This window comes from Crinia signifera, chromosome 2 (assembly GCF_055691185.1).
Source record: "Crinia signifera chromosome 2, ASM5569118v1, whole genome shotgun sequence".
Classification (NCBI taxonomy): domain Eukaryota; kingdom Metazoa; phylum Chordata; class Amphibia; order Anura; family Myobatrachidae; genus Crinia; species Crinia signifera.
This window is the reverse complement of record NC_139218.1, coordinates 145,665,981-145,691,894: the sequence shown is the minus strand read 5'-3', so window position 1 is coordinate 145,691,894 and position 25,914 is coordinate 145,665,981. Positions and strand designations below refer to the sequence as shown.

The window sequence follows — 25,914 nt, the reverse complement described above, 5'->3', positions numbered from 1 at the left end:
TCCGCCCCTTCGGTGTGATGACACAATTATAAGCCGGTTTGTGTTGCTTAAATTGCCTTCTATCCGGTACATTGGGCAATGCTGTCCCGCTGTCCCGCTGTCCCGCTTCACTGAACCCTCCTTCTACTGCTTACCTTCGATTGGCCTAGTCACCCAATAAGTGAAGCAGCTAACCCCGACCACTGGGAACAGTGCGCAGGAACAAAAAAGACCCAATATATATATATATATATATATATATATATATATATATATATATATATATATATATATATATATATATATATATATATATACACACACACACACACATATATTAATTTTTTTTAATAAAAAAATATAAAGGGGGGGGGGGACAAAACACAGTGTCATGACTATGAGTTTTGTGAACCCGGCGTATGTGTGAAGTCTGTGCGAGAGGGTGGAAGCAGAGAGGCGAAGAGACTTAGAGCAATTCCTGACCGGGGATCGAACCTGGGGTTCAGCAGAGAGAGATGTATACTGACCACTGGATCACCAGGGAGTTGGTTGATAGCAGAATGATGAATGTATGACTGAACTGTACTGGTTGTCAGTGTTGTATGGACAAGACTGGATATTAAGTAGAACTGGAACGGACCGGATACAACGGAACTGGGTTGAATGCTGGATACGAATAGGACTGGTCCGGCTGGAAACTGGAATAAGACTGGACCGGGCTGGATATGAACAGGATTGGACCAAACTGGATATGAACAGGACTGAAAACTGGATACAACTGGACTGGGCTGGATGTAAGATAATAGGTAGGAGCTGCTGGACAGGAGCAGAGGCTTGCATGATCCAGGGCAGTCAGTATGACTTACACAGGAGGCTCAGCCACTAAGCTTGTGACTTGAGGATCTGACAGCCTTGGAGTCCCAGGTCTCTATTTATACATAGTTAATGGATGACTGGAGACAGGTGATTCAGAGAGAGTCAGGCTGACACAGAATTGGATAGTTCATGGTCAGATGATCAGACCCTGTGATGTCAGTACTCCAGGTAGGCTTTGAAGAAGAGAGAGGCCTAGTAGGCTGTAAAATACTGAAGCCTAACTCCTAAAATGCACAGGGAATGCTGGCTTTCAGATCCAGATACAAAAAGCTGATTTGCAGAGATAATCAAGGGCTGCACCAAGGTTGTACTAATTACTCATAGAGGAATTCAATGAGAGTTCAAATGGAGAAATGCTGAACTACTGCTAGCAGTGATCTAAGGGGTTACAACTGTCAGAACCCGGGCTAAAGTCTTTCAGGTGTGTAATTAGTGAGAGCTGACCATAGTCTCACACAAAGTGATTGCAGCCTAGGTGCAGGCTGAATGAATCCAGGCAGAATACACCGAAATACCATGTAGAAACTGGGGAACAGAAGAACAAACACCCAGGTTCATGACACACAGGCAGCAACTGGAATGTGCTTGCACTTGTGAGGAGTCCCCCTCCCACTGCATATAAAAATAAAACCATGTGGACTGTGGAGAAACCCAGCACCCCTGCATGCCTCCCTCAGGTCTGTCTTTTCCCCTCCCAAACTGTCCTAGCCACCTGCTGTATTGATCTGGGACAGCAGGAAGCAAAGGTGGGTGGATGACGGGAGACACAGGTGGGCAGGCGGACAATGAGAGCCATCGGCGGGGAGGCGCCATTACTGTGACGGCTCCAACCTGCATAATGAGCCAACCAGCCCTACAGAGGATGCAGGCTTTCCAGTACGGTGCCGGGTGCCCTGGTCCCTCACTCACGGTGCGCGAGTGACACCATGACTTCACCGTGCACCTGCTCACTGCATGCTGGGAATGCGGAAGCCTCTGAGAGCCTCCCAAAGGTTTCAGAAGCTGTTTCCATGGTACATTAGGGCACTTGATCGCGGTCTTCCATTGGGAGCTCCGCATTTGATGGGTAGATCATGATCGACCTATTGGCCAGCTCTGCATTAGCGGGAAACCCAGACAGTACACAGGCAACACAATTCCTGACCACACACTACTCCTCAATATAAGGACACTGCTCAATTCCACTCCAATCAAAAGTACTGTGGATATTTCAAATTGAGAGGAGGGGGTAATCATAAATGAAAAGCCTAATCAAGGTGTACAGGAGAGAAAAAAGGTTGGGAACCACTGCTCTAATCAATGTCTCTGTGAAGATGCTAATAATACATCCTGAGGATCAAAGGATAGGATTTAGTATACATATCACTCTATCCAGGAGAAAGCATAACCATGCAGTATGCATCAAAAATAATAATATTGACCTCCCTCTAAATTTGTCTCAAATAATACAGGATCCTAACTATGTGACTTTTTGAATCAACACTTTTTTTTTTTTTTTTAACAAATCATTAGTGTTTTTCAGTGTGTCTTTCAATAAATGACAGCGTTTGCTGCCATTCATAGCCAAATATAAATTAGATTTTAGTGGCCCCAGACTTTATCATAATCAGTAGCCTTATCTGTTAACCCAGTAATAATATACATATAAATTAAATTAACATGATCACATAGGTATAGAGAATAGAGTGGGACAGCTTGTGGCAGGGGAGATAGAGGCAGTACAGTGCGGATGTTCAGGGTGACTTCTACTGCCCTGTATTCAAAGAGCAGGTGGGGATGAGAGAGACTCCGATGATATGTTGATAGAAAGGCAGATAAGTGTGAGTGGTTCCTGGCTCCTGTGAGTGGTGTTATGTGTGCCCTGTTACACCTGAATTGCAGAGATCAGAGGTGGCAGCACCCTCACCAGAAGGATACCTGTGTCAGGAGAGGATGAGGGTAAGATCACGGCATGTAGCTGAAGTGGTTTCCCCCTGCAGTGGAGAGTGTCTGTATTGAAGGCATGATGTGCGTTTCCACCAGTACCTTGTGGAAGCCAGCCACATCTTTGGAGCAAGCAACAACATAGGATTTTTCCTGTATCAGGGCATTGCTGCTAATGCATCTCATTACACCATTCACAACACACAGGAGCTATGGGGATAAGCAAGTTCCAGTATGAGTGACATACATAGCAGGTCAGACTCGAGCACCAAACAGGTTCACAAGAAGAACCAGCACCTTGTGGACGACACTTCACCACTTGACCAAGAAGCCTGGTGATAGTGACACCAGCTCATGTGTAAATGTAAGCAGCGATCCCTACCCAATTGTTTTGCTTAGACTGTATTGGCTATGGGACTTGGAAGCTAGCACAACCCTAACGTGAATGGACAATTGCTTTAACATGTTCATTTGCATTAGCATATGCTATTTTTATTTATTGATTTGTCTATGGGCTTAGACGCTTACACAGCCATAACATCAACCGATCATTGCTTTAACACATTTGTACGGTTTCACTCGACAGTACAGGATTAGTGGAGCACTAGCCACCCAGTGTTGAAGATGTGAATTGCATGCTGTGTATGAGGTCTTCTCCATCTCCGATGGACAGCATTTGCGCGTGTACATGCGCAAACCCTGGGAGCGACCATCTTTGGCAAGTTTCACACTCAGCCATTCGCTGCAGGAGGGGCGAGAGGGGGTCGAGCAAGGGGCAGAAGCAGGGGAACACCCAGCGTTTTATGGGCATGCCAATAAAAATGTGGGGCATACCCCTGCAGATGCAGGCTTGTCAATGCCTGCTTGGGGTGGACGGCTGATGTCACATGATGTTGGTGCCCACCCTAAATTCAGAGGACAGCATTCAAATGAAAAGTAAGTCCTGGCTTTCTTTTTATTGCGAATGGAGGGAAAATCATTCGATGGCGAGTGACCATCAAATTATTTTTCCTTTGTGCGGCTGCATGCGAGGGGATGTGTTAGTGTACACATCCCCTCACATGCTAGAGAGGGGAGTCGAATGGCGGGAGCAGGCATTCCGTGGGGCGATAGGCGGCTAAGCTATGAACATACGCAGCCTAACAAACAGGTCTGAATCACGCCCATTATGTATTAAAATAGTGGATCATCACCCTATGTGGATTAAATAATAGTTGGAATAATAAGATATATTGAATCAATAAAATACAATAAATGAAACAACAAGGCATTACATTATTTATAAATAACTGGAGGGGGAGCAACAACATGGAACACAATTTCAAAATATTTAATCATTCACTAAGGAATATGCACTTTGTTATTTTTAATGCAATTTAACCATTGCAACTAGTACCCCAGTCATCCTTTTGTATTGCGTACATCGGGACTGACAGTCCCGATGCGCTCCAGCATATTTCCTGGTGCGTTCCACAGCGCTATATATAAAAGGCTGCTTCCGGCAACACACGGGGCCTTATTCTGATCGGTGCGGCCGGAGCCGATTATGCGGCCAGGACCGTGCGTGCGAAAACCCGCCTTCCATACGGATCGCCAACTCCGTCCGTATGCGGTAAGAAGGTGGCCGAACGGACCGCACGTGTATTTTTCACGGAATACGCCTCTTCCATCTAAGGGAACCTCCCCCATCATTCGATGGTCGCAGACCATCGAATGCAGGACCGAGTGCTCCACCAGCACCCGCAACCTCAGACCACACGGACATTTTTCCGTGCAAAAGCAGGGATCTGGGCGGGCAGCTGACATCCGGCGATGTCATATGTCCGCCCCCTACACGTGCGTCACGGCCGCATTACCATACGTACGCCCAGCGTTTTCATGGGAACTCCCATGAAACGCGGGGCGTATGCATATGGTAATGAGCCCAAATAGCCCTTCACGCCCCTCTCCACCCCCTGTTCGGAGTGTTCACATATCATGCGGGATTTGGCCGTACGCCCCGCTCGCACATGCGCAGAGACGCCTCTGCACATGCGCAGACACAAAACATCGGCGGCCCGAACGCACGCGGATATATCCGCACCGATCAGAATAAGGGCCACAATCCGGAAGTCGTCATGCGGGTCAGTAGCCGACTCCGGTGCGCTCCACGGCGCCCGGAGGACTGTGCTGCGAGATGTAAACAATACAGTCTCTTCCGGAAGTGACGCACCGGAAGTGACTATGCGTTCCAGCGGCCGGCTCCGATGCGTTCCATGGGACACGGAGAACGGCGCTGGACGCTTATATTGAGGATACTGACACTACCTTTATGTATATTTTTATCTGTTCAAGTATGGGCATTATTACAAACATGCCTTGGGTTAATTCCCCTATTTTGTGGAACTTCCGCCCAGTACTGCATTTCCGGCGGAAGTTGTCATATTCGGCTTAATGTGCATGTGTATAAATATGGTCTTCCTAGCACTCCTAGCACTCCTCTCCAAGCCTTGAAAAAGACAGGTTATCCTGTTGAAACGCGTTGGCAGGAGAGGAGCGCACTTGCTGTTTGCACTGGGATACGCGGCGTGATGGCGGAGAATGCCGCACACGTTGAGAATTCTCTCCTCAATCCTTTTTACACACATCATGCAGTCAGCCTAAAGTTTTATTACAACTAGAGGTGTGCACCGCCCACTTTTCAGGTTTTGGGTCTGGATTTCCTTCGGGCTTTGCGTTCTAATGGCTTTTGCCAAAACCATCCTTCCGGATTTTGGATTCTGGGTGTGGATTTTTTTGAAAACAGCATAAAAAATTTTTTTTTTTTTGTTCCTACACTATTATTAACTTCAATAACATTAATTTCCACTCATTTCCAGTCTATTATGAACCCCACACTCCTCACAATATTGTTTTTAGGCCAAAAGGTTGCTGGATGACTATGATAAGTGACACAAGTGGGCGGCAAAAACATGTGGCCCATCTAGGAGTGCCAATATAGTGGCAGACAGGATGGCAGTTTGAAAAACTAGGAGCCAAAGAGCATATAATGGTACCCTTATGTTGTATAACCAGGACACGCATGGTTTAACAAACCAATAATTTCAGCGCCAGGGTCTGCCACACGACTGTGGCTGAAATTATTGGGTTTTTTTTCGGGCCCCAACAAAAAAATAAGCAATTATTCTCTCCCTCTAATTAGGCAAGATGTCATCCTCATCCTCACCCCATGTGATGTACTTCCTCATCCTCACAGATTATCAATTTGTCCCCAATGGACTCCACAATCACAGGTCCCTCTGTAGTCTCTGGAGGCAATCGCTGGTTTTCAGTGAAGAACTGATAATTCACTTTGATGAACATCATCTTCTTCATATTTTGTGGAAGCAACCTCCTACACTGCTCGAGGACCAGGTTCCCGGCTGTACTAAAAATTCTTTTCTGGGTACACACTGGAGGGGGGACAACTCAGGTAAAATAGAACCAGTTTGTAGAGGAGCCTAGAAACTGCCTTTTTTTTGCCAGTACAGGTACTGACTATCTGACATGTCTACTTGGATGCTGTCACCATTTTTTCAATGGTGACAGCATCAAATGCAGGGACAGCAGATATGTCAGCAATCATTGGCAGGTCCTTCAGTCTGGACCAGATGTCCAAACTCGCTCCTGCCTGCCCTGCAAGCGGGTCAGGTAGGAAATTTGAGTGGTTTCCTCGCAGCCACAGGTGTGGGAGAAAATGAAGGAATAGCTGTTGCCATGTCGCAGTCCACTTCTGATGACAATCTCTGCACCGCTGTAGACTTGTGTCCGCTCGGTGAAGTGATAAAGTGTCTGGTTTTTATCACCGGCCAATCAGCTCCTACCTGTCATGGAATAAGTGAGCTGCTTTTAAGACAGAACCAGCGTTATCAATCTGGGATAAGACCGCATATAGAATTGCACCAGTGGTCGGAGAAGATGGTTGGTGACTGCAAGCCAGATCCCATTTGTTATTCCTGGACATTCACTTAAGTATAAACCACTATAATGTGCACATGAAGTGGGGACTGTTAATCCTAAATTGCAAAAACTAACTATACTACCCAGTTTAACAAAGGACAATCCGTTTAAATGCATGCATCTACTAATTAACAATAATATTTCTATGAAAGAGATGTGGAGCATAAAATCTCTTAATTTGTGTTTTTAAGTCATGTCTGTCTAATTGTTGACCACAATATTTGTTCATTTTAATAAATATTAATACTATTCAGCACGGTGCTGTTCCACTTTTGTTCTTTTGACCACCCTCATATCCTGGCAAAAGGTATGTAGGGCTTCATTCATAAGAGCTACATGGTTTGCGGAATCGCAGTGCTTTGGCTCCTCCAATTTCTCCAGCTGCTTCTGCAACAGCCTGATCAGGGGAATGACCTGACTCAAGCTGGCAGTTTCAGAACTGACTTCACGTGTGGCAAGTTCAAACGGCTGGAGAACCTTCCACAACACGGAAATCAGCCTCCACTGCACTTGAGTCAGGTGCATTCCCGCTCCTTGTCTTATGTCGTAGGTGGCTGTGTAGGCTTGAATGGCCTTTTGCTGCTCCTCCATTCAATCTTTTGTTTCAGGTGATGGCAGGGCAGGTTGAGGAGTTTTTGATGCTGCTCCAGCCTTCGGCAGGCAGTGGCAGGATGTTGAAAGTGTCCTGCAATTTTGTGGGCCACCGCAAGCATCTCTTGTACGCTCCTGATGCTTTTCAGGAAATGCTGCACCACCAAATTTATTGTGTGGGCAAAACATGGCATGTGTTTGAAATTTCCTATATGTAATGTCCACACAATATTACTGGCGTTGTCAGACACCACAAATCCCCAGGAGAGTCTAAGTGGAGTACGCACTGCGAGATGATTTCCCTCAGTTTCTTGGAGGTTGTCGGCATTGTGCCTCCTACTGAAACTGGTGATACATAGTGTAGCCTGCCTTGGAAGGAGCTGGCGTTTCGGAGATGATGCTGCTGCTGTTGCTGTGGAAGGCGATGCATCTACCCAGTGGGCTGTCACAGTCATATAGTCCTTAGTTTACCCCAGTGGTTCCCAAACATTTTGAATCACGGCACCCTAAAGTAACAGAATATTTTTCAAGGCACCCCTAGGCCAAAAGTTGGTTACTAATTTCAGGAAACATATTAAATAAGTTGTGATTTAAATGTTTTCCTTAGGTCCACTTATGTGGTGAGAAACATGATTCAATTCTGTTTACCTACATGTTTTTAATTGGAAGCCACAAGCACTGATTTTACCCATTTCATTGGCCATAAATAACTTGAACTGATTCTGGACCACCAACCTGAGGCACCCCTACAAGTGCTCCAAGGCACCCCATGGAGCCTAGGCGCACAGTTTGGGAACCACTGGTTTACCCTGAACCACTTGTCCATATGTCCGTGGTTAAGTGGACAGTGGGTAACACTGCATTTTTCAGGGCACCGAGGACACTTTTTCAGACGTCTCTGTACATCCTGGGTATCGCCTGCCTAGTGTAGTGGAATCTAGATGGGATTTGGTACCAGGGACACAATACCTTAATCAATCATCTAAATCCACGGTGTCCACTGCTGGCGGACACCGGACACACGTCTAACACCAACATAGCTGTCAAGGCGGCAGTTATTCGCTTTGTCATAGGATGACCACTGTCATACTTCATCCTCATCACAAATGACTGTTGGACAGTCAATTGCTTAGTGAAACACGTAACGGTGTTCCGACTTCCCCTCTGGGATGATAAATGACTCCCAGCAGCAACAGCAGTAGGTGTAGTGCTGCAGGATCCTGCTGAGAAATCCCGGATAGAAGAGGAGTCAGTCATGCCAGTGACATGGCCTGCAGGACTACTTCCGATCCGGATTGAGGAGGAAATTGACAAGGAGGGAGTTGCTGGTGTGGTTTTCAGGTGCTTGGATACAACAGGACCAAGGGATTTAGGTGTCACTGGACTGCTTATGGTCATAGCCACAGTTCCTGAACTAAACAGTGAATTATGAATGCACTTCAGGTGATGTATAAGGGAGGATTTCCCTAGGTGACCAACATCCTTACCCTTGCTTATTGCAGCTTTACATAAGATACATATGGCAATACATTTGTTTTTTGGATAAAAAGGGATTTTTGTAAGAACTTACCATTCAAATCCCTTTCTCTGATTCCATCCTGGTGACGCAGCTGACCTTGGGATGTAGTAGGGTCCAATAGGATCCAGGCACCTATGCTAAACATTTGAAGACGGCAGGCTCCTCCCTCACTGCATTCCATCATGCCTCAGTTCAACTTCCAGAGCACACTAGGATACAACAACTCAGCACAATGCCACAATACTATATGCACAATCAATTAACATAACCATTATAACATGATGATACATGAAAACGGTATTACTTACTGAGCGTAAGGGAGGGATCGCTGCGTCACCAGGATAGAATCAGCGAAAGGGATTCGAACGGTAAGTTCTTACAAATCCCTTTTTCTTCTTCATCTATCCTGGAGCCGGTCCTTTGGGAGGGTACGCTCAGGTTTGCAGTTTTCATCACTGCTCGCCCGAATGATGCGTCCTCCGATGCAAACTCATGGAACCTGTAAAATTTGGTAAAGGTGTAAACAGATGACTAATTGGCAGCCCTGTATATTTACTCAGCCGTAGCCCCATGGCGCACCGCCCAAGATGCAGCCACTGACCTGTTGGTATGAGCATTGATCCTGGAAGGCAATGTCCTGCCCACTTTTGTATAGGCAAAAGCAATAACCGATCTCAACCACCTAGCAATGGTCTGCTTAGAAGCAGGCCAGCACAATTTGTGTACATCGTACAACACCAAGAGAGAATCCGTTTTTCGGATACCCTTCACTCTGTCCACATAAATGCGCAAGGCGCGCACCACATACAAATTCTTCAATCTGTCCCTTTTCCTGGTTTCTTCCTCAGGACTAAACACTGGAAGAACAATTTCCTGGTTTAAGTGAAATGAAGAAACAACTTTTGGCAAGAATTTTGGAACTGTTCTAAGCACAGCTCGGTCATCATGAAAAACTAAAGACGGAGACTTACAGGATAACGCTCCTAACTCTGAAACACGCCTAGCTGAGGCGATTGCCAACAAAAAAGTTAATTTCCAAATAAGAAATTTAAGGTCAGCAGACCTCAACGGTTCAAAAGGAGGTTTCTGTAAGACCGACAACACCAAGTACAAGTCCCATGGCGCCACCGGCTGCTTATAAGGAGACTTCAATCTAGTAACCCCTTGCAAAAATGTCTGTCCCTCCAGAATCAGAGCCACTTTCTTTTGAAAGTAAATGGACAAGGCCGAAACTTGGACCTTTAAAGACTGAAGACTTAGTCCCAACGAAAATCCATCTTGTAAGAATTCCAACAATCTAGAAACTTTAAACCGGTAAGTGTGAACCCTCTGGCGTTCACACCATCTAATGTAGATCTTCCAGACCCTGTGTTAGTTCTTTGATGCACTGGTTTTCTGGCACTGATCATGGTTGAAATGACCTGCCTCTGAAAACCCTTTCTTCCTTAAAAACAAGCCGCCACACTCAGCTGAGCAAGGTCCTGATGATAAAACGGACCTTCACGAGGAGGTCTGGTCACAGAGGAAGACGCCACGACTGTGTCGACATCCTCTGAATGCTGGAATACCAAGATCTCCTTGGCCAATCCGGCACTATCAATATCACATGGTCCCCTGTGACCGTACCCTCCGTAACACACGGGGAATCATTGTAAACGGGGGAACACATAAGCCATGTCAAAATGCCAAGGAATCGTCATGGCATCCACCGCCCAAGCCAGAGGATTATTGGACCAAGCACAAAACCTGGGAACCTGGTCATTGTGTCTGGACGCAATCAAATCCACGTCCGGGAGCCCCATCGAGCCACAATCTCCTGAAAATCTTGGGGATGTAAAGCCCATTCTCCTTCCAGGAGCTTCTCCCCGCTCAGGAAATCCGCCTCCACGTTCCTGACTCCTGGGATGAATACAGCAGATATGGCTGGAACATGGACCTCTGCCCACTGAAAAACCTTGACACCACGTCATTGCCAACTGACTGCGCGTGCCCCATTTGGTGGTTCAAGTATGCCACAGCCATGGCATTGTCCGACTGAATGCGAATCGGAAATCCTCTCTTCTGCCTGTGTCAGCGTCTGCCACACAGCCCGCAACTCCAGCACATTTATCGGAAGTACCGATTCCTCTACTGACCACAAGCCTTGCAATCTCAAGTCCAGTACTACTGCTCCCCAGCCCCTGAGACTGGCATCGGTGGTAACCACCAGCCAATCCCACAACTGGAGAGAGCGACCCCACTGGAGCGATCCGTCCACCAAAGTAACGCCAATCTCGTTTCCTACTTTCTCTGACTTCATGGTCTGTGTGTCTCCCAACCAACAGGCCAGAATGTGCCATTGAAACTGACGCGAGTGCATTCTCAACAACCCGACGGGCCATAGAAAGTCGGTAGTTGAATATGCGCCTATCGTGGTTGACGACTCTTTGTGGGTACGGCTTCATTATGTGTTAGGCCTTCCCATGTGTATGGGAAGGCCTCGTCTGCCACGAAAACAAAACCCAGGCCATTCTATGTCTGCTCAGCAGGCGGCAGATGAATGGAGTTAGTGGTGAGCCTCTCTAAGAACCAGGTATTCCTTAGTGACCCGCCATCTGAGCATCAGACATTTTTCACAACATCCATGAAAATAAATTAATAGTTTGCGTTGACCACCACCAGGAGAACAATGCTGAAGTAGCCCTTATAATTAAAGTAGTCAGAGCCGCATTTGGTGTTTTGGTGATGCGCACACATTTCCCATCTATCACACCGCTGCAGTTTGGGAAATTCCAGCAACTGAAAAAAATTTTTTTGTTATAGCTTGCCATTCTTCCACACTTGTAGGGAACTGTAAAAAAAAAAAAAAAAAAGTGAAAATGTTTTAAAATGTAATAAAAATTTTCTTTTTACACTACAGTCACAAGACTTCAGCTGTACCCGTATCTCCACCGCAACAGCTTGTCAGGAGAGAGCCAAGGAAAACTAAATTTGTGGAAGACTCGTTACTATTGTGGACACCTTCACAACTGCTCCGGAAACCGGATGAATTTGATGACTTTGCGTCGTATGTTGTGAAAAACATGCAGAAACTTTCCCAGCAACAGCAAGTAGAGTGCCAGCGCCTGGTGTCAGAGGTTTGGTATAAGACACTCACAGGACAAGTGACACCACAATGGAGCGTTCACTGGCCACAACCTCAAGCACCTGCTCATGTCCCTTTTACCTACAACTCACCACCTGCTACCTACCCTTCCACCAGTACCCATCCTCATCTACCTTTCTGGTTATGCACAATCACCGGAATCTACTTACCAACCTCCTTCTCAGACCCCTCTTCAAAAACAACCACCCTACCTGTGACTGTCAACACTCACCCCCATCCACCCACCCATCCACCCACCCTTCCAACACTCTGCAGTCTCCTCCTAAATTACAATATACTCCCCGATTCACCTACCCTCCCCAAGACAGCTACATATCCACCATCCCCTCTGCAAATTTATACCTCATTGATAGCAGACAAAGATCAGCAGGAGGTGGAGGAGACAAGTCTTTTAAATTTAGGGTGATTTTAATAAAGTCTACAGCACCAGAATTCCCTATTTAAAGTAATACTGTTGTAAAGTTTGTAAAAGTTTGGCCATGTTGGCCGTATATTTATCAAAAGCAAATTTATTTTAAGAGATCTATTTTTGGCTTCACAAATGTATGCATGCCCTGAAATATTGCAGCAGATGTGCTGCATTCTGCTACTATGATGTTGAGTGTCCACACTTTCAGGTGGACAATGCACACATGCAGCGAGGGGCAGGTAGATGATGGTATTTGGGACCCATCTTCCTATCCCAAGCTGCATGTGTGCATTGTGCCTCTGAAAGAGGCGACACTCAACGCCATAGCAGCAGAATGCACATCTGTTGATAATTTGAATTGATGTTGCACTTGGTATATAGATAGATCTGCTGCACTGTGATATATGGCATTTCAGTGACATTGCTTTCAGGTGGACAATGCACACATACAGCGCGGGGCAGGTAGATGGTATCGGGGACCCATCTTCCTACCCCAAGCCGTATGTGTGCATTGCACCCCTGAAAGCAAAGTCACTACAAAAACATGTACATCATAGTGCACTAGTTTTACGAGGAATATTCACATTTAAAAAACAATACTATAGTGATTGAAAAAGTTCGGCCTTGTTGACCGCATATTTTGAAAAAAAATATTCTTTAAAATATATACCATTTCTATATGGTTCACAAATACATGCTCTTATATATTGCAGCAGATGTGCTGCATTCTGCTACTATGTATTTGAGTGTCCCCACCACGAGGGCCACAATGCACACATGCAGCAAAGGACAGGTTGATGTATTGGGGACACATTTTCCTACCTCAAGCTGCATGTCTGCGGGGCCACTCAATGTCATAGTAGCAGAATGCACCACATCTGTTGTTATATTGTTTGCTAAAGTTCAGCTATGTTGGCCACATATTTATAAGAAAGTGATGTTTTAAAATTAAAAATAAAAAATGGTCTACAAAATGCAATTTAAAAATAATACTTTTTTAAAATGGCAAGCAATGTGTGGTCTGATTTTCTTACCTTACAATACTTGTACTGAAGCGCCTTGCAGGTTTCAGGGATGATGTGTTCCAAAGCCTGCACAGAGATGCGTGTCCCACACTTGAGGTCCTCAAATGACTGCCCAGTAGCCAGGTACCGCAAGGTAGCCACAAGCCTCTCCTGAGCAGAGACAGGGACCCGCCATCTGGTCTCCAGCTTCTCAATATAGGGGGGTCACGAGAACCAGCAACTTCTGGAAGGTCTCGCCATCCTTACACAGGAAGTTGCAGAAATCATCAGGATTACTTTGGCATATATGAGCCAGGAGGGGCATGTAGGAGCAATTAGACCTTTGCAGCAACCAGGCCCTCATCCAGCAGGTCCTCTCTCTCCTCCTGAGCTGTGCTCTCTCCCTGTCTCCCCTCACCTTGAGCACCCTGTAGCACAACTGAGCCTGAAAGCGAGCAGAATCCATCTCTACACACAGCAGGATAGAAGCACTTTGTAATGCCAGCTAGCAATGTAGACCGAACAGTAAGTATAAACCAAACTTCTCTATTCACAAAGCAAACAGTGCAAGGAGTTAAAATGGCTGTCTGTTTATATATCCCCCAGATAGCCCAGCCCTCTATTTACATTTTTCAATATCTACTCAATAATCTGGTGTTTTTTACAGCATTTGATGCAATCGCATTTTATCGACCAATTTTTTTATCGCAAGGGGCATTTGATAAATCGCATGATTGTATGCACAATTGTATGCCAAAAAAAGCATTTTTGATGCGATTTATCGAAAGGTGAACTTCAAGGAAAATCAAACCCGATATCGTGTTAAATGCTATCGCACAGGTATGGGTAGCATTAGCCGCCCACCCCCGGCAGGCAGGTTGCTGTCTGCATTTGCATGGGGACACCCATCATTTTCCTGGGTGCACCCAGCGTTTTAATGGGTACACTCAGGAAAAACAGGGCATTTGCATGCAAACGCCCCCTACCCCCCTCTGTTACCCCCCTCTGGTGCAAGTGCCATGGAGACTATGCAAATCTTCGAAGGCGCCCGCACAGAAGCCCTGCACATGCGCATATGCAGGGCTTCAACGTCCGTCCCCTGTGCGAACACGCAGAGGAACAATCAGAGCCAAGACCCACTCTGTCTCTGAGTAATATGTACTGTAAATGAACAATGAGAGACAGCACTGAAGAAATCAGGTCTGTAGGATTGTAACAAAACAAGTTTCACAGTATAAAATTCCAGTTACTCTCTGTCTGTTTAAACAAAAATCATAGCAATAAAGTTTTCTCTTTCAAAAAAACCCATAGTTTTATTATCGCTGATTCGACATGGAGCGTGATCCCTAAAACCGAATAAGATAATCAGGTATTAGCGCTGTTTAATACGTACAGTAGTTGCAGTTTCTGTTAGGTCACGCTGCTCGCAAAGTGCCGTACCTCGTTCCTCTGCTGAGGACGTGCACAGTGCGGCGTACATGGAATCTGCTGATACGGACCGGCTCATATCGTCATCCAGGAGCTGAGGGCGGGGTCCGTTTGCTATGTACGACACTGTCCGCTTGTGACTGAGTTCCAGCAGCAGCGCTGCGAGCAGTGGCGGAGATGGCGCGTCTGGTGGCCGTGTGCAGGGACGGAGAGGAGGAATTTCCCTTTGATAGGCGGCAGATCCCGCTGTACATTGACGACACGCTAACGGTGAGCGTCCCTGTCCCTCCGCTCCGTGCAGGGCTGCCGCCTTTCCTGACCTGACACTGAGGCAGAGGCTGGGAAGGGAGGGCAGGGCTGCGGGCGGGCCTGAGCTTCCCGGCCAGTTTATTTCCTGACAGGAGGCCTCACACTAGGAGCTAGGCCACAGCCCGCTGTTCCCGCACTATATGGCGGCTCTCGCTCCGCTGCAGGCAGTTATTGTCCTCTCGCTAGTTTGTAGGACAGAACCAGTATGCCATTTTTGCAGTGAACCGTCTCTCTAACTCTCTCTGCAGCCTAATCTCAAAACACATTTAAATGTAGTGTTCTTAATTTTTATGTGCGCGGATTTAAGATTATTTTATTTCCTTAAACATCAGCTTTATGAAGCAGTTTGTACATGGAGTCATCCATTTCAGCAGGATGTACTTTGCTAATGTTCAACTGTTTATGTTTTAAATAGTAATAGTTCCTCACCTAAAAGGGAATTTGCATATGCGTGATGTGTTGTATGTTCTCACCACAATTCCTGGCTGCTACATTCCTTAATGCCTACTTACGGTAATTTTGACATTGCAAATGAAAGTCCAAACTTAAGCCTCATACACACTAATGATAGGGGCCACGGCTGATATACTTAACAATATCGGCCTGGGCTCCCAATATTGTGCATGCATACCGATTGATATCGGTAAGTGATATCTTCAGTGTGATGTCACTGGGACCTGCTGAACGTGCGGGTTGTTAAGTTATAGAGCCAAATTGACCTGCATGTTCTGTAGATATCCCTCATCGTTAACAATATTAAGTGTACACACTAGACCAGGGGTGGCCAACCAGTCAGAGACCAAGTGACAAAAAATATGTTTAGCGATGCTTAAAAGACAACATGATTCGTGTGCCAAAAATCGTCCGCTAGGCCATGCCCCTGGTATAAAATACACTGAAAAGGCCATGTCCAAAATAAAATAAATCGAAAGGGGAAGATTCCCATAGTAAACATCAGTTCCAGCAATAGACCAACCACATGTGTCATTATAGCGGGATGCAGTTAAAATCCCGGCGTTCAGAATCCCGACGCCGGAATCCCGACCGCCGAAATGCCGACACATTCTCCCTCCTGGGGTGTCCACGACACCCCTGGAGGGAGAATAAATTAGTGTGCCGAGCGTAGCGAGGCACCGTGCCCGCTGCGTGGCGAGCGCAGCGAGCCCGCAAGGGGGGGCGATCCACGTCCCCCCCTTGTCGGCATTTCGGCTGTCGGGATTCTGAACGCCGGGATCCCGACCGCCGGGATTCAATACTGAATCCATTATAGCAGCCCTTCATATTGTCAATGCAGCCCTTCATGTGTTTCTGTCCCCTTAATCGTAATGAGCTCAGTATAGTCAGAAATCACTGCAGTGTTATAAGTCTTATGGGCCCTACACACATAGCGATGTGTGCAGGGCTACTTAGCTATGCTAGGTTGGGCTGTGCTGCGCCGCTATCGCATAGCACACAGAGCGAGCTGTCAGCTCTGTGTGCTAAGCGAGCAGACAGCGCCCTGCCGATGCCGAGATTGATGGACACTGTCCAACAATCTCGGCCAGCGATAAAGACGCGCGGGGATGCGCACTGCTGCCGATATAGCCCGCACACATACACCGATGTGAGGGCATTTGCTAAGCGACTTTGCCAAACTAAGCAAAATCGCTTAGAAAATGCCTTAATATCGGCATGTGTGTAGGCCGTATAAAGGTCCATACACACTGGGTGACTATGCCCAGTGTGTATGGACAGCGATGATAGCAAGCGGCTTTCCCAGTGCCCGTGGAGGACGGCGTTGCATAGCGTAGCGCTATGCAAAGGCATCCTGAAAGCCGCTCATCTGCTGGTATAACCAGCAGATGAACGGCTTTCCCGGCAATGTTTTGCGGGAGCGCGCAGCAGCGTTCACCGCCGGGCCATACACACTGGGGGCTTTGAGCTGAAAGCCGCTCAAACCTGCTGTTTTGAGCGACATTTAGCTCAGTTGCCCAGTGTGTATGGGCCTTTAGGACCTCCAGAAGCCTCTTAAAATGGAACTAGTCACAGGAACCAACTAATTACATGGTACACCTGGCAGGCGGACAAAAGCTATAAATGGGAGATTGCTGCATGCCGTGTTTTGCTGATATTCACGGCTGCTAGTTTTATGACACTGGAGGGTAAAGATGGGGCACACCGTTGTGTTGCTCACCCCAACCATTCAGCACACGGGGTAATTGAGACTTGAAAGCTTGGCTGCTAATTTGTAGAGCCACCCAGTCAGAGTGAAAGCCAGCAAAAAAATATTGCAGCCCTGTGATTAGCTGCAAATCCATTTGCAGCCGTGGACCATCGAATGATTTCCCCAGTATGTGCAGTCTGCGTAGCCCAGGACTTACTTGGCCAGTGCGATAGAAACAGGCTGATAGTGGACAGAGCTGATGTCACACACCCTCCTTGAAAATGGTTGGGTATGCCTGCGTTTTCCCAGACGCTCACAGAAAATGCCGGGTGGCCACCACAAACGCCGACTTCCTGTCAATCATCTTGCTTATGGCTTGCGATTAAAAAAAGTTGCAGGATTTTATTACTGGGTGGCCTTGCGTATGATACACAGTTGTTTGATCGCACGGCCTGCAAAATTGCAGCCCAGCAATCAGGTCTAAATAACCCCCACAGTACCAGTTTTCTTTCCAGCGGTTAAAAAAGACATTGGATTTTATCGCAAGATAGCCTCAGGCATGCGTACTGCCAGTGATCAGGTCTGAATAATCCCCACTACCAGGTACACTGCTCAAAAGGAAGGATACGCAGAGGCTGTCAGTATTGGGAGGCACGTGTGAATAAAGAAAGAGCCACAGGTTGGCCACCGCTGCACTAGACATGTTTGGAAGAAATTTGCTTAGAAGCCCTTTTCTGAGTGACCTTTCACCATATCCAACAATGGGTTTGTGTATCAAAATATTGGCATTTAGGAGCAGCAAATTACATCCATCGCAGTGAATTGTATTCCATTCACCTAGTTTCCCAATAACCCTAATTTCCATTTGATATTAAGGGTGGATTTTAATTGCTGGCAACAAGGACGAGTTGCTATGGTGTTTAAATGTCATCAACAGCAGCCGGATGTTCCTCCTTCAACCCAGTGATGCGCGCACACACCCTAAGGGCAGTATTCAATTAGAGTCGGATCTATTCAGACATGCATTTGTCCGAATGGATCCAACATGCCCTATTTAATGAGCGGTCAAATCCGACTGTCGGATTTGACTGTTCCTGGTGTCTGCTTCCAGAGGTTAGATAGCCAGGGAGCTGCCCATACCAGGCACGGGGGTCAGGCAGCCTTGTGCTTTCCACTGCCCCCTACATCCAGGAGCTAGGGGAGCACGGGGTTCCCGGTGTATGAATGAGCCGGCAGCGGAAAGAGCTATAAGGTGAGCGCAGCTTAGAGCCCTGGCACTACAGCCTCCTCGTTGCTGCTTCTCACCCAACACTGCCCTTCCCGCCTCATTTCCTAAATCCGACTTTAAGAGTCGGATTGTTGGAAACGGTCCAAAACCTGTTGAATTTGGCCCTGTTTCCGATGAAAGCACGTGTATTGACTGCTATTCAGCCAATCCACCTGTTTTCTGACAGGTCGCAGCATTCCGACCTGTCGGAAAAAAATTGAATAGGGCGAATCATGGATTAGACTAAAAAAAGTCTGAAACTGCCGTTTTCAGGCAAACAGCAGCTTCTGACTCGAATTGAATACTGCCCTATGGGGTAGCGAACACCTTTAGTTGAAATCCCCACTGCCTTACCCACTGCCTTAAAGTGTGACCATATTGGGTGTATTCACTGAGGGATATAATCTGCTATTATGGGGGGAAAGCGGTATCAGCACACGTTATTTGCACTGATACTGCTTTTCACCCCATGTAAGAAGCAGCTGGGGTGGGCTAAATGACAGGGGAGCCTAAATGATAGCAGGCTGATCTGCAGGACAAATCTATGAATGGTCAGCATCACTGACCGTTCTGCCTCCTACTGCTATCAACTTCGACAGCTGCAGGTGGTGATGCCCTATCCCCACAGCACGGACAGCGCTGTTCCTGCTTCTGGCTCCAGGCTGTGCAGGAGATCTCCCGTGAGTAAAGAGACCGCATGTCAGTGTGAACTGAGGCGCTGTCTCTAGGAGGGCAATATGTTAATACATCTTGTCTGTCTCCCCTTCTGCTTCACCTTGTTAATGAGGCGAAGCAGGAAGTGTTAGTGGCGTGATAAGCGCCACTATAATACATATATCCCTGTGTGTTCTCAGCTGGCACATATTTAAATGCCCTTTCTGTAAGTTTGACTTATTTTTGTTTTTTACCATTTATTCCAATGCTAAGCAACTAACATTTATTGGAATCCGTACATCTGTCAGAATGAACTTAGGTCTACAGTCATTAGGTCGACCCCACTAGGTCGACAGGCAGGAAGGTCGGCCTGATTTAAGGTCGACATGGGCCAAGGTCGACGTGACTTAAGGTCGAATTTGCATAAAGGTCGACTGGTCATAAGGTCGACATGGGTTTTCACTGTTTTTTGATCCGTATGTCGACAGTCGACATGGACACAGTTGGCAATGAGAATCGTACCCTCGCTTCGCTCACAATGCTTCGGGTGCGGTGGCTCGCTTCGCTCGCCACAGCTTTAATAACCTCCTCCACGCCCTAGTGGATGGTAGGGCATGAAATACCGCCTGTTGGCTCAAAAAACAGTGAAAAACCCTATGTCGACCTTATGACCAGTCGACCTTTATGCAAATTCGACCTTAAGTCAGGTCGACCTTGGCCCATGTCGACCTTAAGTCAGGTCGACCTTCCTGCCAGTTGACCTAGTGGGGTCGACCTAATGACTGTAGACCTAAGTTCATTCTAATAGATGACCGCTTCCCCATTTATTGACGTTGCTTGTAAATGTTGAAATTTCAATATAGAATGTATTGCATGTTTGGACAGTTATAAATATATACTGGAAAATATTATTTTTATTTTTTTATCAAACTTCCTCTAAAATTGGGGAATCAATTGTTAGCACCAGCCGATATGGCTCATGCGCCACTGATTATTCATTTGCTGCTCCTGTTGGTCACATTTAGCTCCTGGAGCAAGCATTTTAACTTGCACCCTTTAGGGGTGGCGAGCTGAAATGTGCAAAAAGTTACCCATATCAATGCTAAAACGGAATGTTTCGCATCATGCCCATTATGCAGCTGAACCTGACTATATCCCGGCGGAGGCCGGGGATATTCACATGCACGTGGAGCTCCGTTCTCCCGTCTACAGAGCTCCACCACCCCCGGCCTCTGGAGCAGCATGGCGGAGGCAGGGTAGGAGAGGGAGAAAGTGAAGGAAGGAGGCAGGTGAAAGGAGCGTCGAGTGGAGAGGACTGCGGGCAGCGCTCCAGAGCACCCCCTCAGGGTACATCTAGCATATATATACCTGTATGTGTTTATATATCTGTCACTGTTTTATCTCTACCTAACTGGCTGTTGCACAGCAATCCAAACCAAATTCCTAGTATATGCAAGCATACATGGCCAATAAAGTTGATTCTGATTCTATAATAAGCGTAATAATCAGCATTGCACAAGTACTTGAGATGCCCACTTTCAGGCTCCGTGGTCTGTAAATACTTCCAACATCGATCGCACCATGAACAATTAAGGCAGGCATGTGCTACTTCCCTGAAAACCAAATACACCTGATCTCTGTAATGGTGCGTACACACGGAGCAATATGATCGCTGGCAATATATTTCTCAGTATCCCGTTTTCATAAGTGAACAGAGATGGTCGCTGATGAAAATGACACACTGCTGGGAGAAGAGACGGGGGAAGTTGGTGGAGCAAGCTCCTCCGACCAGCGACTATTAGGGGCTGAGATTGGGAGCGCGCGTGATTTATCGCCGGTGCACACTCCAATCGCTGGCAATATGGTCGCTCAGCGATTTTCATGCTGAAATTGCCCCCGCTTTACAGTGGATTTGTACTTGGAAGCAGTGCTTCCCTGTGACGCTCCTATAGCATGCCCATGAAATGGACCTTTTTTGCTCCCTTTAGGTCACCTCCAAGTCTCCTCCCTGAAATGAATTGTTTGCAAATGCCAGTGGACACTTGGGTCTGCGCTTGCACAGTAAAGTTTTTACAGGACTTTTACCACATGCACAGTAGCAAACAGCTTAACTCTGGGAACATCTATCATGTCCCTATGAATCAGGCCTTTAGTCTACATAACTGTTGATGACTTTGGTGACCATGTGTCATTGAACACGCAGCAGCTACACCTTTTCAGTGATTGACAGTCTGCTTTTATTTGGGAAATGAGGCAGCATTGAAGATGTAGATTTCCTGGCTTCTTGATAGGAACTGTGGCTGACTTACGAAATCCTATGGGTCACACACATGGTAGATTTGATGCTGCATCATAGGACACGGCATGGATCACTTGTGATCTAAGTAATTGCCTCCTGATTGCATATGTCTTGCTGCATTACCATACTAGTGTATTGCTGCTGCTTCCAAGTCTGCAGGAGCCATGTACTCTCCGATCAATCTGGTCCTGTGATTTCTCCCTAATGATTATATTCTTATATATCCTGTATCTGGCTAGATTTTTGATTTATTAATTGATAATAAACACTACTTTATTGAGAATCAACGTTCCTCTTTTGAAGTATTGCATAGCTCTTAAGGTGGCCATACACACGCAGATTTATCTGCAGATCTGTCTGGTTGGGACAAAAACCTGGTTATGGATGAGAGCAAATGACAGTTGACCATTTGCTTGGAAATGCTGGAAAACTGACAAACGCAGATTTATCTGCAGATCTGTCTGGTTGGGACAAAAACCTGGTTATGGATGAGAGCAAATGACAGTTGACCATTTGCTTGGAAATGCTGGAAAACTGACAAACTGTCACTCATCCATAACCATGTTTTTGTTCCAACCAGCCAGATCTGCAGATAAATCTTACTAGTGTATGGGCACCTTTAGTGTACATAGAACACTATCGGCCAGGTCTTAAGTGTAGTGAGACTTTTTTTTTTTTTATTTTTTTTTTTTTTCAGTCTCAACTTGCATATTTATTTTTACAGTAGTTCTATCTAATGTCTACCTTGAGACTCCCTGTGACTGATGCATGAAGTGTTTGAATGTAAATGCAGCAGGCATGCATTGCAGTATGGTCCTGTAGTCTTGCATGGCTTGCAAAACTCTGAAACTTTGTTACTTGGAAGGTTCTGGATCGTGTCTTCTCTGACCCTGCTATAAGTAACATTGATATTGGACTATCAATTTGCAGTTGGCTGCAATCTGTGAAACCACACCAATTGCTTTCTGGCACACAAATGTTGTAACCTTTGAGCACCCAAACTGCATTTTCCTTGTGTCACCCAGCACTTTTAGATGGGTTTAGCCACTTCAAGTGGCTAAACCCAGTGCATTTGGGTGTCATCATCTTGATCAATAATAGGGCCCAAAAAATAATTGAATAGCTCTGTGCACATTGATTACTGGTACTAAAAAAACAAAGAACTCACCAAAAGGGCAATTCAAATGCGGTTTGGTCACCCTTTGTGTGACTTTTAAAATCAGTTGTTTCTCTGATTGTGCTCCCATTATTTCTTTATGCCCATACCCCCCCCCCCCCCCTGTTTTTCTTGCGCCCAGTGCTGCGACCTGCCCCAGAAAAAACCTTTGCATATTGCCCCATCTTAAGTGATGGTCAGTATGCAAATACATGCTCCTTTTTAGAGCACGTTTGTGTCCAGCTCTGAATAAGGTGCAATATTCTCACAAAATCTTACCACAATATTTATATTGCACTACAGCTCAGTCCAATTGCAGTATTAATGTTTACTTCTCTCTCTAGGCTGGGGGACACTGCAATTTTAATGAGCCCAGTGTGTTTTAAATAGTCATAAAAGTTGGGCATGCTTCTGGGGGGCTGCTGTTGAAGCCCCATGTGTAGCTTTTTTGGCCTCCGGAGACACCCAGAGATAGTGGCAGCTATTTCAGCTCTCAGCCAATCACTGGCTGCCCATACGTTTGTATTGGGGTTTTTCTTCCTTGCGGCTGCCTGATCCTCCTTCCCAGCTCGTGACCCTTTCCCCTCGCTGGTTCACTGGCTTCCCCCCGCCCGCTGCCTATGTGTCCGCTGCCCCTGCCAGCCTCTCCCCATGCCCGGCTCACCGACGTCCCCCCGCCTGCTGACTATTTGCCAGCTCACCCTGCCCAACTCTTCCCTGCAGCTCCCTGGGAGTTGCATATGATAAATCACATGTGATTTATCATATGCAAAACTTGGCATATCAACTGCCTAATCGTGTGTCCCCCTCCTGGGGAGCTGCAGGGGAAATCAGGTCCAACTTGTCCCTAGGACAGGGGTTCCCAAACTTTTTTGAATCACGGCGCCCTAGAGCATCAAAATATTTTCAAGGCACCCCTAGGCCAAATGCTTCTTATCGAGAAATTCAGAAAAAATTAAGTGCATTGTGTTTGTCAGTTCTCTGGTGAGGGACAGGATTTGCTTCTGTTTGTCCACATATATTATGATTGGCAGCCACAAGCACTGGTTTTGCCTGGTACATTGACCATAAATAATATGAATTGATCCTGGTCCACCAGCCCAAGGCACCCCTGCAAGTGTCCTGAGGCACCCCAGGGTGCCTAGGCACACAGCCTTAAGTACAAAAAAATTCACTTCGAACAGCACCAATTCTTCAAGAGTACTGACGATTACAAAATGAAGTCCATTCATCATGTTAAGGCTGTTCTAGAAACCGATACTGTGTCATGCTATACTAACTTTAAACTATTCCGCTTTTGGTGAATGCATCTCATGAGCCTATTCTCTTCAATGATATGTAGCAAGTTGTAGTGGACATTTACCACAAAAACTTGTGTTGAATATTGTAGTGTATCTTTTCTCCCTTGACTTATTTCTACTTTTGTTGAGCGTTGTATTTTACAAACCTTTCAAAATAATACAAACTATCCATGGAATCAGCCTAAGGGGGAGATTCTCTAAACTAAAAATGCGGTAAAAACCCCGTTATCGGGTTTTTACCGCATTTTTGGGATGCTCTAAACATCCCCTGCCAGGTTGAATAATGGTCTTATGGTTTCATTGTTTCTAATGTTAAGATTTGTTTATTGATCATGAGGAAAAAGGTGAGTGTGCATTGTATAATTATGTGCAAGTAGAAGTAAAACATTTTATTTATTATTATTTATTCTTATATATGCAATAATAATTGTACATGCCTCAATGTTTATACAAATAATATAAACACTGCAGTGTAATGAATTTTTCCAGCTTGCTGTGTTGGGAAATTTGGACAATCTGTGTAGTCAGTTTGCCAAAATACAGTATGTTCACAGCCTAAAGTCACCACCTAATGTTAGGGTTGGACTGCTTTTTGTTTGGCTTGGAGCAAGCTTCAACAGGAAATCCAAATGTAGAAAAAACATATTTAAATTGGTGGCTGATGGGAATCCTTTGGCCATCTTGTCTGCCCTTTATTTGCCTGGGAATAAATTTACTGCCCACTATAGCCTTGAAAGCCTAGCTAGTTTATACAGGACTGAGCACCCCACAACTTGGAAAAACCACTTATTTTGTATGTGAATGCAGATGTTTCTGCAAACAAATGCTATAGTAAATATGCATATTTATTTTAATCGGCAAAGTTGGCATAGCAGTGCGAACAAAACCCATTTTGGAGAGCAGAATAAAGTTTGGTGTTGACGGTCAAATGGGATCTGGAAGCTTTAATTCTGTACAGAGGATAGATGAGGAAGGATGTACCTCCTGTATGTTTTTATTTATTAATAAAATATTTAACGTATGTACTGTAAGTCTGTATGGAAACTAATCCAGATATCCATTAACTTAATTTTCAGATGGTGATGGAGTTTTCGGACAACATGTTGACACTTGATAAACAGATTGACGCCTTGCAACTGAAGCAGTTTATACAGGTACTGATATTTCAATGAATCTGCTGTCCTCCGCAATGTGTTTGAAGTGGACTGATAGGTTGGCATAGTGAATAGAAAATATGCTCCGTATATTTGAACGGCACTGTACTTTGTCATTTTAGCAACACTAGCGCAATGTAGGCTGCGTCTACAAATTGCGGTTTAGCGGATGGCAGCATGACCGGATCTTAAGGTGAACACATACATTTCGACGTATGTGTTTACACAGTGTGTAGGCGCCTCACGGTGTTAAGCTTAAAATCTGGTCCTGCCAGTCCTGGTCCCCAATTAGCACGTGCTTGTGTTTTTACTTTAATATTAATATTTCCTTTAAAGAGGGGCTATAGGTACCTGCTGGTACCTGTGGTACTTAAAAGTACCAGCATGTGGGGTAGGCTTGTTGGGACCTGTAGTCCCTACTGTAAAGGACAATATTGCTTTATAAACCAGCTATCAACCCCTCACCACAGCCCAGGGATGCAGAAGACAGCAACAGGTCGGCATGAGTTCATCATGATTTATTTTTTATTTTTTTTGTGTGCCCCAAATTTCGACATGGATATGGTATTGGAGTACTTCGTCCCCTTGCATGGTTCGCTCCACTTGCAATGCTTGTGCGGTGCCTTGTTGCGCTCAGCACAATATTGTATTGTCCCTCCATGCTCTAGTAGATAATAGGGTATGAATTTCTGCTGGTTTAAAAAAAAAATGTGAAAAACTCATGTTGCCCTTTTGACTGGTGACCTTCCTATAATAGTAATCTGCAGAAGCATTTATTT

General features: G+C 45.8%; 1 protein-coding gene across 5 annotated transcripts in view; it reads left to right on the top strand.

The window, feature by feature from the left end:
• Positions 1-14,876: 14,876 nt before the first annotated feature.
• Positions 14,877-25,914, top strand: part of GGNBP2 (gametogenetin binding protein 2) — a 42,843-nt gene continuing 31,805 nt past the window's right edge. For 2 of the 5 annotated variants that reach the window (XM_083173093.1, XM_083173092.1), the window contains exons 1-2: positions 14,880-15,122; positions 25,058-25,135. In XM_083173093.1, the coding sequence (XP_083029219.1) occupies positions 15,030-15,122; positions 25,058-25,135 (171 nt within the window). In that variant the 5' untranslated portion in view covers positions 14,880-15,029. Of the gene's footprint in view, positions 15,123-25,057; positions 25,136-25,914 lie in introns of all 5 variants that reach the window. The other 3 variants (XM_083173094.1, XM_083173091.1, XM_083173090.1) reach the window with 3 other exon arrangements.